Source organism: Elgaria multicarinata, chromosome 4, assembly GCF_023053635.1.
Source record: "Elgaria multicarinata webbii isolate HBS135686 ecotype San Diego chromosome 4, rElgMul1.1.pri, whole genome shotgun sequence".
NCBI lineage: Eukaryota > Metazoa > Chordata > Lepidosauria > Squamata > Anguidae > Elgaria > Elgaria multicarinata.
Genome location: NC_086174.1, coordinates 32880022 through 32893993, shown reverse-complemented (window position 1 = coordinate 32893993; position 13972 = coordinate 32880022). Strand labels below are relative to the sequence as shown.

Here is a 13972-nt window from a genome sequence, read left to right as displayed (position 1 = left end):
TCCCTAGTCCAGACAAAGCCTTTCATTTGTAGCCCTCTGATATTTTTCCCACTGTCTCCTTTGGGCAGAATGCAACGGAGTGCTTCTGCCCCCCCCCATTTCCTGCCAATTTCCTTCTGCAAGCAGTGGGTCCCTCCAGTTCTCTTGCACAAGCAGGACCCACCACTTACACAAGGGGGATTTAGTACTTGCTTGGGGAAGCACCGAAACAAGCCGAAATACTTTTGGAAGATGGCATGTCAGTGGAGTGGCCTCCTTCCAGAAACGAGGGTTTCTACTCATGTCAGGTTGCCCTGGAAGCGCTAAATTGCCATTGAGCAAGCGGTGGGGGCTGCTTGCGCAACGGAACTGGTGGGGTGGAAGAGAATCAGTGGAGGTGGAAGTACCCTGTTGGGTTCTGCCCAGTGTCAATTTTCTTATATGTAAAAAAATCCATTGAGGAAGAAAAAATGGAATAGCTGTACAATGGCTTTTGACTGTTAGTGCTAGGAGCCCTCTGTTTGTCTATTTACTCTTACTCTGACTGGCTGTGTCTCTTCCGGATCTCAAGTAGAAGTCTCTCCAAGTACCTTCTGCCTGGTCGTCTAACTGGAGATGCCCAGGGATTGAACCTGGGACTTCCTGCAGGAAAAGCATGTGCTCTAACACTGAGTTATAGTCCCTCATATCAAACAAAACATCAAACCATTTAAGAATGTGTGTGTTGGGTGAGGGTGTGCTGTGATGGCAAGGAAACTTGTGCTTGAGAATGAAGCTGGAAAAAGGTAGTGTGCTATCCTGCACTCTGTTCCTGATCCCTTAGTCCTGATTACAGGATATGAAAGGTTATGCTTGTACTGGTTTCTGGACTAGCACAAATCCAGCTGCTTCCTCTACCACGTGTGATCGTAAATCGTCTGTGCTAGGTATATATTGATGCCAGAACCCCAAAATCCATTGAAGCGATTCACAAGCCCAGATGTTATGTTGAAACCCCTCCACTAAGTTATTGCAAACAAGTCATGGGAAATCATCTCTGAACTTGGGCAGTAAGAGTTGAAAACGTACGTCACCATGGGCTGGAAAAATGAAATATACTGTTATTAGTGACTTAAATGCTTATGTACATAGATGAGGGAGAGGGAAAGAGAGAAGGATTTTTCTCCTTGTAAACTTGTCCGGAGAATAAACATTCCTTTCTCAACTCTTCTTTTTCTCTAGACGCACTATTTTGGCCTTTGGTTTCACAGCAAGAACCAGCAAGTGCGATGGGTGGAACTGGAGAAACCTCTGAAAAAACAGCTGGACAAGTTTGCCAGCGAGCCTCTGCTTTTCTTTGGGGTCATGTTCTACGTGCCCAGTGTCGCCCGACTGCAGCAAGAAGTCACGAGGTAGCCAAAGCTCTGTTTCTTCACACCTTTTGTAGCTCAGAAGCGTCTCTTGTTGCAGATGTAAGTAAGCCCTATTCAGGCATTCACTTGAACGCAGGAGGGCTTGTGGTGTGTACTGGGGTGGAGCTATGCTCTGTGGCCCCGCCCCAGTGTCTCTAGAAGCACTGGCCCTGCCCCCTCAGATCAGACCTTGAACCAGCAAGATCTCCAAGCTACTTCTACTTGTGGTTGGTTGAATGCAAGTGGAACTCTCAGCCCGATTGCAGACCCTACTTTATCAAGATTCCTGATTGCGCATGAGTGAACATGAGTAGAACACTCTTTTAGACCTTTCTTGTTCAACATGACAAGGTCTGGATTGAAGGGGATGGGAGTGGCACAGCCTGAGAGACAGAGAGCGAGGCCAGCATGCAATGCCCCATCCCAGTACACACTTATAGTCTCACTCGTTCATGTGAATGCCTGAACAGGGCTATAGGCTCCCTGCAAGCCGTGGTTTACAAATTGGTAGCCAATTGCAGGAACTTGTGCTTCCTCTCCAATATGGTGCAAATTCTCCCCTCCCTTTCCTTGTGAATTTTTAATCGTGGTTCTGCATTTGCCACATCTAACTATATGGTAAGTGCTAACCAGATCCCCAGCCCGCAACCCCCAACCCAGAGTTTGCAAACTCACTTCAAATTCAGATTTGCATAGTTGGCTTTTGGGAAGACAACTATGTATGGGCCCATTGTGTTAGTTCAAATCGGTAATGTTATGCTGTCTTGCTTTATATTAGAATATGGTGTAATAGGTTCATTTGACCTGCGTATTGTGTTTCTTGTTCTTCTTGATGACTAAAACTTGTTTTTTTAAGTATAAAGCTGATAACCATTGAATAGGTTTAAGGTGCAATCCTAGCATGGGGCATGCTGGGAATTGTATGCTTTTTTCCTGTCTAAGTGTGCATAGGATTGCACCGTTTCTCTATGTTGTTCCACTAGTATCGTGTAAAAACCAACAAAGGTTGTACTTAAGATTATGGACACGAGGCAGAGGCCTGTATGCGCATATGTTACTTACTGTCTTCTGGGAAGGGAAGTGTTGCATTATACCCACATGAACTCTCAACTGTGAGTGCGCAACATCCTCCTGCTCAAAAGATAAGGAAGGCCCCTGTGCATGAGCATCAGAGGGATTTTTGTGTGCCTTTATTGGAAACATAACTTGTTTTTCTACTGACTGGTTTTGTTCTTTCACAGCTATTTTAGGGTCCCCCTGAACCTAAAGCTAATTATTGTGTATCACTCTAAATAATTGTGAACCACCCAGAGAGCTTCAGTTATTGGGTGGTATAGAAAAGTAATAAATAAATAAATAAAATAATAAAGCTCTGCATAACTGTAGTGGTGCAGAGCATGGCTTAGGCTCTCAATAGCTTGAGAAGCATTGTCTGCAAAGCACTATGGGAGAAGGCCATTCTTTCAGGCGCCTAGGGTTTTGCCAATGTATGCATCCCCATTCTGTCAAAAAGATTTTTGGACTACCATGTAAATAATCTCTAGTCATGCCTCCACAACATTGCTCTTTCCTTAACGTATGTGTGAACAAACTCCTATACATGGCACGCATGTTGCCCTCGTGGTCTCTCCTGTGGCCCGCTGAGTGCCCTGCTTGCACCCCAATAGTCGTCCTCCCCACCCCCCGATGCTGCAATGGCAAGATTTGTAGGCACTGCAGAAATACCCCCAGCTCTGCTTTCATGGCATCATATTGGAGAGGACGATGCTCTAGCAGCCACACTCTCAACTGCTGTCTCGCTGTGCATGGCTGCTAGAGAGTCTGCTAGATGACACTGTAGCAGCCACACTGAATGGGCCATCCGTAGAGATTATGGCGGTTACCGTGCCATCCAGTGCCAAGAGGCCAGAATTCTTCTGCACCTTTTTGCTAAGCTTCTTAACCTGGTGTGTGTATAATTCTCTTGGGCATTGTAGGTGGAAGGAAGGGAGGCCCCTGTGTGTGTGAAAGAGGGAGGTGAGGTTGTGAGTCTGTTTATGTATGAGGGGGGGACTATGTGTGTCTGAGTGTGAGTGGAGCAGTAAAGAATGTCCGCCTTTGGGGTGAGGATTTCTTAGTGTGTGTGACGGGGTGATGATTTTGTGTGTGTGTGTGTGTGTGTGTGTGTGTGTGTGTGAGAGAGAGAGAGAGAGAGAGAGAGAGAGAGAGAGAGGATGATCATGGTGCTGGTGGTGCTGGTGTGTGCATGTGAGTGAGTGACACAGGGTGAGGATTTCTTTGTGTGTGTGTGACGGAGTGAGGATTTCTGAGTGTGTGTGTGTGTGTGTGACGGAGTGAGGATTTCTTTGTGTGTGCGAGGGTGTCTGTGTTTGAGGAAGAAAAATATGTGTCTATGTCTGTGGGGGTGAGGAAGAATGTGTATGTGTGTCCGTCCCAGTTCGGCTTCTGAAGGATTCCCCAGCAACTTAATGTAGCATGCTCGCCTAGGGCCTAATGGGTCGGTTTGCTATGTCTCTGGTGACCTTGGTAACAGTAAATTTTAAAACTCAATAGGGGGTAACTAATGCCTTGTGATGTTGGTCTGTTGCTGTAAGTTATGGTGGTCCAACTGTCCTATGCCACCCCATATGATTGGGCTATAAATTAACTTTCACATCTTTTTGTATTCCGTAGGGTTACTGCAAAGATTTTGGCTTCATTTAATTATGAGTGTCCAATTTATAAGCTCCAAGCAGATTCTAAAGAATGTTGGGGGTTTGGGCCTTAGCGATACCTAAGGTTTATCCCGGGATTGTCCCAGGATCGTCCCTGCCTGCTCCTGGGATATCCTGTGTGTCATTTACATGAACAGGGACGACCCTGGGATAAACCTTAGGTCTAGCTAAGGCCTTGGTTTCTCATATGTGGGACAGTTTATAAGTAGGAATTATAAGCCATAAATTGGATGTCATAGAAAAAAAATGGCCCTGTCTTTCTATGTAGTAATAACTGAGTAAACTGAATGCAGTGGTTTGTTTCTGCTTCTAGTAAGTCCATTAAACAAATAGGTCAGCTTTTGGGCAATGAAAATAATAGGTGTGGTGGGGGCGGCGGGAATCCTGATTGGGATCACAGCAGTGGTCAATGAAAGCAGCAGGGACATGCTGCACTCGTTACCAGTGTGTTTCCAAACCCAATTTGAAGTGCTGGTTTTGACCTTTAAAAGCCTTAAACGTTTTGGGACCTAATTACTTTCAGGGCCGCCTTCATTTATATCAGCCTGCCCTCAGTTCAAGATCAGCAGGAATTTGCCCACCCATGAGAGAAGTTAGGTGGGCAAGCACACAATAGAGGGCTTTTTCTGGAGTGGCCCCACACCTTTGGAATACGTTGCCTTCAAGGATCCACCAGGCCCCATCATCACAGGCTTTTAAGAAGGCCCTGAAACATACTATTTTATTTAGCCTTCCCCTGATATGTTCACTGTGGTTGCTGTTTTTATTGCTGTTTTACTGCTGTATTTATTGCTTTCTAAGACCATTACAGTTTTTATTATGTGTTTTATTATTGTATGCCACCTTGGGAGGGCTCCTGACCGCCCAGATAGCTTCGGCTATGGGGCGGTATATAAATGTAATAAATAAATAAGAAATATTTTAAGTGAATAATAAAGACCTCTTACCACCCATGCTAAGGTCTTGATCTGTATTGCCCCCCCCCCACATGTTTACTTAAGAGAAAGAAAGAAAGACCACAATGTAACACAGTGACAGTTCTTTGTGCTGGTGCTCTTTAAAACTAGTGAAGAAAGAGACAGCAACACATAGGAATCTTTCACTTTGGTTCTGAGCCTCATTCAGCATGCTAGTTTTGTCCTATAAAATGCTAAATTGATACCACCTTTTCCTGAACGAACCTCACCATGATCTAAAACCATCAGGTTCCGTTTTGCGTCTCTCACACCCCAGCTGAAGCAAACTATAAGTGAAGGTGTATTTACCCATGAAGAAAGTACACCTGCCCTGAGGTTCTGACAGATGATTGTACTGACAGAAAATGTAAATGAACTTGAGAATTAGGTCTTTATAAAAAAAAGGGAAATCAAACAATATGTGCAAGATAACAAGATGCGGTTTAAGAGCATAGGACCTACAAAAAATTTACAAATACCATGTTTCTTCGATTCTAAGACGCACTTTTTTCCCATATAAACATCTCTAAAAATGGGGTGCGTCTTAGAATCATGGGTCATTTATTATTTCTTAGAATCAAAGCTTTTTTTCTGTTGGTGGTACTGAAATTAGTGTGCGTCTTACAATCAATGGCATCTTAGAATCGAAGAAATACGGTAGTCTTAGAGGTAACAAGCAAAAATAAATAAATAAATAACGAATAAGCATTCTAAGAATTCTTTAGGAGCTTGCCTTTTAAAAATCAAAAACCTCTTTCTCATATGATCTTTCGGAGCAGAGAAGACTGGTGTTCTCATCCTGACATCTCTGTAGACTGGCTGCAGTATTTGTAACCTCAATTTTCATCTTATTGCAGAAGTTACTAGCTAGAAAAATGTCTCTGATATCACTTTTAAATAATGAACACTCTAAAGTTAAATTTGTAACTTGAAGATCTTTGTCATCTACATTTTGTCACTCTTCTAAACTAAGGCCAGATCTACACCAAGCAGGATATTGCACTATGAAAGCGGTATGAAAGCAGTATATAAGAGTCAGGAGCCACACTACTGCTTTATAGTGGTACTGAAGTGCACTGACAACTGTTGGGGGCCATTGACACATACCATATGCCACTTTCATACTGCTATAGCCTACTTGCTGTGGCTCCTGCCTATTATATACTGGTTTTATACTGCTTTCATAGTGCTATATCCTGCTTGGTGTAGATCTGGCCTATGATTCAAAACAAAACGACTTTACGACACATTTTAGGTCATTTTTGTTTGATACCCCTCCTCTCCATATAACTGCTTTGAAGCTGCACAAATACTTTCCTCTTGTTAGACTCAAAAAAATATATATTAGCAAGACTAGCTCATGCAAGTTCCTTCCACTTCTACTCTTATCAAAGATGGGAATTTAGCCATTGGAAAGCATGCAAACAAGTTCTAATCTTTGTTTGTATGTACTGATCAGTAAACACTGAGATAAGAGATAAGCTAGCCCAAAGCAAGGTGAACCAGCTAGATTACAAGCAAGCTATTAAAAAAAAGATAGTGAATGGGACTCATATTTCATATTTTTTTCCTTGCCTTCTGCAAGATTATAGCTAAAAGTCTATCCAGTCATGAGGCAAAGATTATTAAGCAAGCTGTTTAGGCAGCAAGAATTTCAAGAAGGCACATTTTCAGCTGAGTGAAATGAGGCATTAAACAAGAATTGCAAAGGCTTCTGGGATCACAATCTGTTTTTCTCTAATATGTATGTCACTCTGTTTTGAGTAGCCCCATAAGTATGTTCATTTGGAGAAGACTTTTCCTTTCTTTGCGGCGCCAGGTAAAAGATGTTTTGTTTGTTCAGGTTTTTCATGGGACATCATTGTGCTGTTCATTATGCAGGTAGTTTTTTGCTGCTGATTCAGTTATTTTACACTGCAATCAGAAGTAAGTCCTATTTAATTCAAGGACACTTACACTCAGGTAAATGTGTATAGGATTGCAAGCTGCCTTGGAGATCATGAGATCAAAATAAATAAACAAATAGCCCCCATACAACTGTTTTTTCTACAGACAAGGAGCAGATGGGAGGGAGAAAAAGCAGAGGCTTAGGTGGAGAGCGTTCCCCCCCACACACAAGTGGAGGCTGGTGGTTCCAATTTCGGTGAGGCTGTGAATCTAGCTTGGGTTTCAGTCAGAACCAGCCAGAACTCTAAAGCAGTTATCCAAAGTACTGAACCCATTTTGGGAATAGGGATCAGCACCTTGGATACCTCTTGGTTCTGAAGCAAACCCGGAACGGATGCACAGCCCCACTGAAATCAGAGGCACCAGCTTTCCACCCTCCAAAAACATTGTTAGCTGCATTTCTCTAGCAGCTTCACAGTTTCAGGATTCAGTTTAGAAACCCCTGCAACCTGGCTCCTGTGAGACGTTCTTGACACAATTCTCATCGCCACCAACCAGCATGGCCAAAGGTCAGGGATTGTGGGAGTTGTAGTTTTTTAAGTGTCTTAATATTATGTAAACTGCCCGGAGAGCTTCGGCTATGGGGGCAATATAGAAATGCAATAAATAATAATAAATAATAATAGTTAAAGACATGTGGAGGGCAGTAGGTTTTGAGGCCTAGTATTGGTAAAAAGGCAGGATATAAATAAATGTAATCATCATCATCATCATCCCCTGTCCTAGAGAAATCTATGGAGTGAAAGAGTAGTGCACAGTGGTGTAGTGGAGTAGAACTGTGCTCCACTACAGCCCTGGTACCCTTTTTTTTAATAGCAGGAGCAATAGTATAATCTGCTGGGGAAGTATTTGCCATTGTTGTAAGCTTGGGTGGGGGCAGTTTGGAGGACAGGCTCGGCCTGGTCCATGATTCGTTCATTAGGTAGGCTAGACTCAAACAGTGACTAGCTCAGGGGTCCCCAACCCTTTTAGGTTGATGGGAACATTTGAAATTTTGTCTGTGTCATGGGCACTCTCACAAAATGTCTGTCATGGGGGAGGAGCATACCCATTGATGAAGTGGCTGCCATGATGGGCATGGGCAGTCATCAAACACTAATTTCCCAGAAGGCAAACGACAAGAAAAGTAACTTGCCTGAAAACCGAAGTACAAGGCAGAGGTAGGGGTACATTGGTGTCCATGGGGCACCATGCTGGAGACACTATGATTAGCCCAAGATTACCTGTTGACCTTCATGGCTGATCAGGAATATGCAACCATGTCTCCCTGGTCATCTGACACACACACACACACACACACACACAGTTATGTATGGATCAACACAGCTGGCTGAATGTTTGGACTCTTCTTAGGGGCGTTTCTATGGGGGTTGTTGTGATGAGCTCCTGCACTGCAGATTGTACCACTCCACTACTGGCAATGAAGGTTTACGTTTTGATCAGGAATTACAATAATCCTTAGCAGAACTGAGAGAAGGGACAGCAGCATACTTACTTTCACAACAATTGTGTGTGCTTTTTCCTGGAAGCCAGTGCTTTTAATTACAGATCTGTTAAACAGCAACTCTGTGGCCATCCAGCTGTTCTCTGTGTTGCCAGCCATCACAGGTGGAGGTAAGGTACTTGTTCGGCGTAACTCAAACACCTGCAATTTGAATAGTTGCCCGATATGGCCCTCTGAAGGATAGACATTTGCATAGATTTCTAATTTAAGTCTGCTCTTCAAGTCTAACACATCCCTTGGTGCTGAAATAGATCCCTTTTTATAATGTTTACAGATCAGACGGCAGTGTTTTCACCAGTCTCTTGTTGCAGAGACCAGATCTGCCATATGTCATTGCTTCTTTTTTTTGCTTGAGTACAATATTGTCCGGTATACCTAGTTTAAGATTTTCTCCAGTTGAGTTTACCCAGCTCTACTTCTGGATGAGGGAGGCGGGAAGCCCGTGAAACACTCCGGATCTCCTATCCATAGTTTGGAGACCAAGTTCATTAATTTTTCAGCAGTTTTTTAAAAGATGCCCACTATTTCAGTGACTCAGCAATTTATTCCAGGTCTATTCCCTACATCAGGGGTGAGGAACCTCAGGCCCAGAGGCCAAATCTGAATGTGGAGGACAGTGAGTTTGATGTCCCTCTGAATTGCACTAATTTCACTCATCTGTTAGTGAATTCCATTCTCCCCCCCCCGCCCGCATTTCCTTGCCTGCCTCACTGTTCATGTTCCTAACCAGGATCGATTTTTCCCCAGATTCCCCTTCCCCTCAGCATCTAAAGCAAAGTAAGACCAAGAGAGGGATTTGTAATGTGCTCAATGTTCTGTCCTCGTTTACATAGCAGCATGTTGTTCTCATCCTGTGATTCTAACTTTCCTGGAAAGTGATGCAGGATGAGAATCTCTTTTGTGATGGCAAAGGGGGGGCGGGAATATAAATCAAGAAGGAAAAACATTCATGTCCCCCTCTCTCCCATTGTTAGTCTGCATGGAAAAACTGGCTCATAGTTTCCTCAAATATTTCAATCTGGCTTTTCCCTTGCTTTGCTTTATACCTCTTGCATGTTCTCAAAGTGTCGCAGTGAGACACTTCTAAAGGAGTGGATCCAGAGTTGTATTGAGCTGAACTCTGCAAACTGTTGGCAGAGGAGGCCATTTTTGCCAGTACCCCTCATGCTCTCAAATATCTGCTCCATCTGGTTTGGGTACCCTCCAGCATGAGAAGTGGCACTGGGGCCTGCAAAGAGGATGTGGGGAAGATTGAGAGGGAGAAGACTGAGGGGAGACATGACAGCACTCTTCAAATACTTGAAAGGTTGTCACACAAAGGAGGGCCAGGATCTCTTCTTGATCCTCCCAGAGTGCAGGACACGGAATAATAGGCTCAAGTTACAGGAAGCCAGATTCTGGTTGGACACTGGAAAAGTTTCCTGACTATTAGAGCAGTACAGCAATGGAACCAATGACCTAGGGAGGTCGTGGGTTCTCCCACCCTAGAGGCCTTCAAGAGGCAGCGGGACAGCCATCTGCCAGGTATGCTTTAAGGTGGATTCCTGCATTGAGCAGGGGGTTGGACTCAATGGCCTTATAGGACCCTTCCAACTCTAATATTCTATGATTCTAAGATCAGGGGAAATCACCTCTGTCCTTGGGAATGCCCAGTCAGTACAGCCAGAAGCATCATGGGATCCAACTGACTTATCCATATGGAAGGAGCCCTTCTGTTTGTGCAACTGTGGGGCTGGATCCAGACCTCGTTTTATAGGGTTTAGCATGAATAGCCTTTGATTTCACTTTGGTTGAGTAACTTTGGAGGGGCCGTGGCTCAGTGGTAGAGTACCTGCGCTGCATGCAGAAGGTGCCTAGCTTTGATCCCTGGCATTTTCAGGCTGGGTGGAAACACTCCCACCTGAAACCTCAGAGAGCCATTGCTGCCAGTCAGTGTCAACAATACTGGGCTAGATGGACCAAGGGTCTGACTCAGTATAAGGCAGCTTCCTGTGTTCCTGGAGGTCTTCAAGCAGAGGACACCCAGCCAGCAGTTACAGACGCTTTAGCTCTGAGTTTCCTACACTGAGTAGTGGGATGGAATCAATTGCCTCCAAATCCAACTCTGTGGTTGTAGCTTCTGTTTCTTAACAAGTGCTTTTTTTTGTTTATTTAATTTGGATTTCTGTTGTTTTTATTGTTGTTTATTTGTTGTTTATTCGTTCAGTCGTTTCCGACTCTTCGTGACTTCATGGACCAGCCCACGCCAGAGCTTTCTGTCGGCCGTTGCCACCCCCAGCTCCCCCAAGGTCAAGTCTGTCACCTCCAGAATATCATCCATCCATCTTGCCCTTGGTCGGCCCCTCTTCCTTTTGCCTTCCACTTTCCCTAGTATCAGCCTCTTCTAAAAAGCCATCAAGGCAGTGTACAGCAATTTAAAACAATAAACCTTGCAACAATAAAAACAAAACCAGTAAAAACAACAACATTGGAGCAATAAAAACAACAGCAAAAATAGTATTAAAACACTAAAAACTTACGCATTTTGAAAGGCTAAAATGATGTATCTTTACATCCTTTCTAAAAGCTCAGAGAGTGGTGGTCGATGTAATTCTTGAGGGAGCATATTCCATAATTTGCAGGCAGTCGAGGAGAAATCCCGCCTTTTAAATCAATATTGCATCCTGCCTTTCTGCTCCCCCCCCACAAATAGTACTCACTGTGACTAACAATAAAATACAGATTAAAAACAAAATTTTAATTAAAACTTAACATTAAAACAAGTAACTTCAAAACAGAACAATTTTTACTACTACAATTAGCCTGGATAGCCCACTATTCCATTATTCCTTTGTGGGAATAAGTTCAGTCAGTGGCATGAAACTTCTATAGCAGTATGCAGGGTCGGCCCTACAATGAAGTCTGATGTGGACGCATCAGGCGATATGGGATTGGAAGCGCAGAGGATTGCACCACCCTCCCCACCCAAAGGCCCCACTGGCTGGTCTGCCACTTTCTCCTTGCTGCTGACACTGCCTATGCTTCCCTGCTTGCTGCTGCTGTCTGCCTGCTAGGCTAGTTGGCCAACATCTTGCATCCGCCTGGCTCCTCATCTCACCCTTGGCTGGCCTCTCCCACTTCAGTCCCAACTGTAGAAGTCCTGGCTGGGAGACTCAGCTGAAATATTGTGAAAGCTCTCATGTTATTTCGGCCAAGTCTTCCAGCCAGACGATGGAGGGAGGAAGAGCCACCACCGCACGGGAGCCAGGAGCCCCCGCGACAAGCCACCGTTTTGCGGAGAAAAGGTGGCTCGCTGTGGGTTTGGGCGGTGCTTGCTGGAGGCCCACGGAGCCAGTGTGCAACGGCCAGGGAAGGCCAGCCAATGGGGGATCAGCAGGTATGGGTAAGTAGCCCATCCCTACTACATCGTGTATCACCACCCCCGGGGGGGGGGAGGCATGATCCGTGAGCTGGTAGTGCTGCCACACAAGACCCAGAAGAAGTGGCGTGGCGTCAGTGGCTCACTTCAGGCGGCAACTTCAGTTGGGCCTGGACTGGCATTATACCACCAAGTATTTTGCTCCTCAGACTTGCTCGCATCCCCCCCACTTTTTTGTGTTTTTTTGGTGAAGGAGAATTAATGCTTTTGCATTCTTCAGAACTAAAAGTAGGCTAATGGGCTTCTGGAACATCATACATATTGGCCCCAAACTGCCAGATGTCAAGAAAATGACCAGGTGTTCTTGGGAATGACAACCGAGGGTGTGCTTGCGTAAAGTAATAAGGCAGTCTTCCTGAACATGGCGCCTTTTCGTTGCGTTGAGCAGCAACTCCCATCATTCCCAGCCAGCATGGGAGTTGCAGTCCAACACATCTGGAGAGAACCAGGTTGGCGACGGCTCCTCTAAGGCCTGTCGATTTAAATGTGTGAGATGACACGGGAATTGGGATGGCATGGTTGAGCCACCCCACTTCCCAAGCATGGCATTGCTGCTAAGAATGAATGGCCACCATGAAAATAGAATATATGATTGTTTTGCGTGTTGTAGTCTGTACCTCCCTTGGGAACCTGCTTGAGTCATAAGAACACCTCCCCTTGTAGCTTCTGGATTTGCAGGTACGCCGTGCTGGTGGCGGATAGCCAGTGCCACCACATTTCTTCCCTATAGGACTTCTGCAGCTGTGATCAAACATAACCTGTGCCTTCTTCATTGGCGTTGATACTTGCAGAAAGGCCTGAGGCCACTGCAGGGCATTGGGGACAAGGCTAGCACAGGTGGGCCAACGCCTCCCTCCACCCATTCTTGGAAAACACTAAAACAGGGCTACTGTTGTGAAACACGTCACAGAGTCCTTTCCTTTCATCTGACTTATTTGTAATGTGGGTTCCTCTTCTTCTTCTTCTTCTTCTTCTTCTTCTTCTTCTTCTTCTTCTTCTTCTTCTTCTTCTTCTTCTTCTTCTGTGTGTGCTAATGTTGTTTTGGATTTGGGGCAGTGCTTTCAGAGGCTTTGTTTTCATTACTTTGGATTCTTCCAGAGGGTCAGGAGGGCTTCCTCTCGTGGGCTTGAGAATGAGCCCGCCTTCAAGGCTTTAATGCCCTGTTTAAAAAATAAATTGCTGAGGATGGCAAACCCTTCTCCCTGCTGACTCCCTCCACTGAATGGAGTGCTTGTTCTCATTGTGTTGATTATTGAAAACTGAGCTCTTTGCACCAGATATTTTAAGATGCTGTTGATGCTTCGTGAGACATTCAGCCTTGGTGAGGGGAGGGGCGGGGGGAATGACTGTGTTGTTCATGTATGTTGTGGAGGTACAGGGAGAATATTTGTATATGAAAGAGGTTGAAATGCATATTGTCAGACTGTAGGCAAAGGATACCAGCAAGAGTGGAAGAGAGTTATTGGACTGGGAAAGGCGCTAATATGGGGTGGGCAACTCCATTGTGGCCCTCCATATGTTTTGGCCTACAGCTCCCATCACCCCCTACTATTTGCTCTGCTGTCTAGGGCTGATGGAGCTTGTAGGCCAAAAACTTCTGGAGTTGCCCACACTTGCTCTTGTGCACTTGGGTAAGAGGAAAGGGCAACCAGGTCTCATTTAGCATATGCCAAGATGAATGGGGCAAGATGGCGTTCCATGGAAGGGTGGTCAGATGGCAGGGCGGTTTGAATGGGTGGCCGAACAAAGAAAGACCAAAGGAGCCCAGAGCTAAGCAGGAAACCTGTAGATGTGTCTGGGATGGGCTACGGGGCAGCTATCTGAGGTGGGCTGTGAGCAGTGAATCAGAAGCCGTGGGATGAGCCAGGAGTTAGGACCATACACCGAGTCAGGACTCAGGGACAAGACCCAAGAAGCAGGGGCAAGGGGCAAGTCAGGAGAAGAATATCCAATGATACAGGGACCATGCGTGTACCAATGATACAGAATATCCAATGATGCAGGGACCAATGATACAGAATATCCAGTGATACAGGGACCATGCTAGCGCTCAGGACAGGGCC

The 13972-nt window shown here is 45.1% G+C and overlaps 1 protein-coding gene across 2 annotated transcripts in view; it reads left to right on the top strand.

The window, feature by feature from the left end:
* Positions 1-13972, top strand: part of PTPN14 (protein tyrosine phosphatase non-receptor type 14) — a 156002-nt gene that overhangs the window by 66642 nt on the left and 75388 nt on the right. For both annotated transcript variants that reach the window (XM_063124044.1, XM_063124045.1), the window contains exon 3: positions 1201-1370. In XM_063124044.1, coding sequence (XP_062980114.1) covers positions 1201-1370 — 170 coding nt within the window. The remainder of the gene's footprint in view (positions 1-1200; positions 1371-13972) is intronic.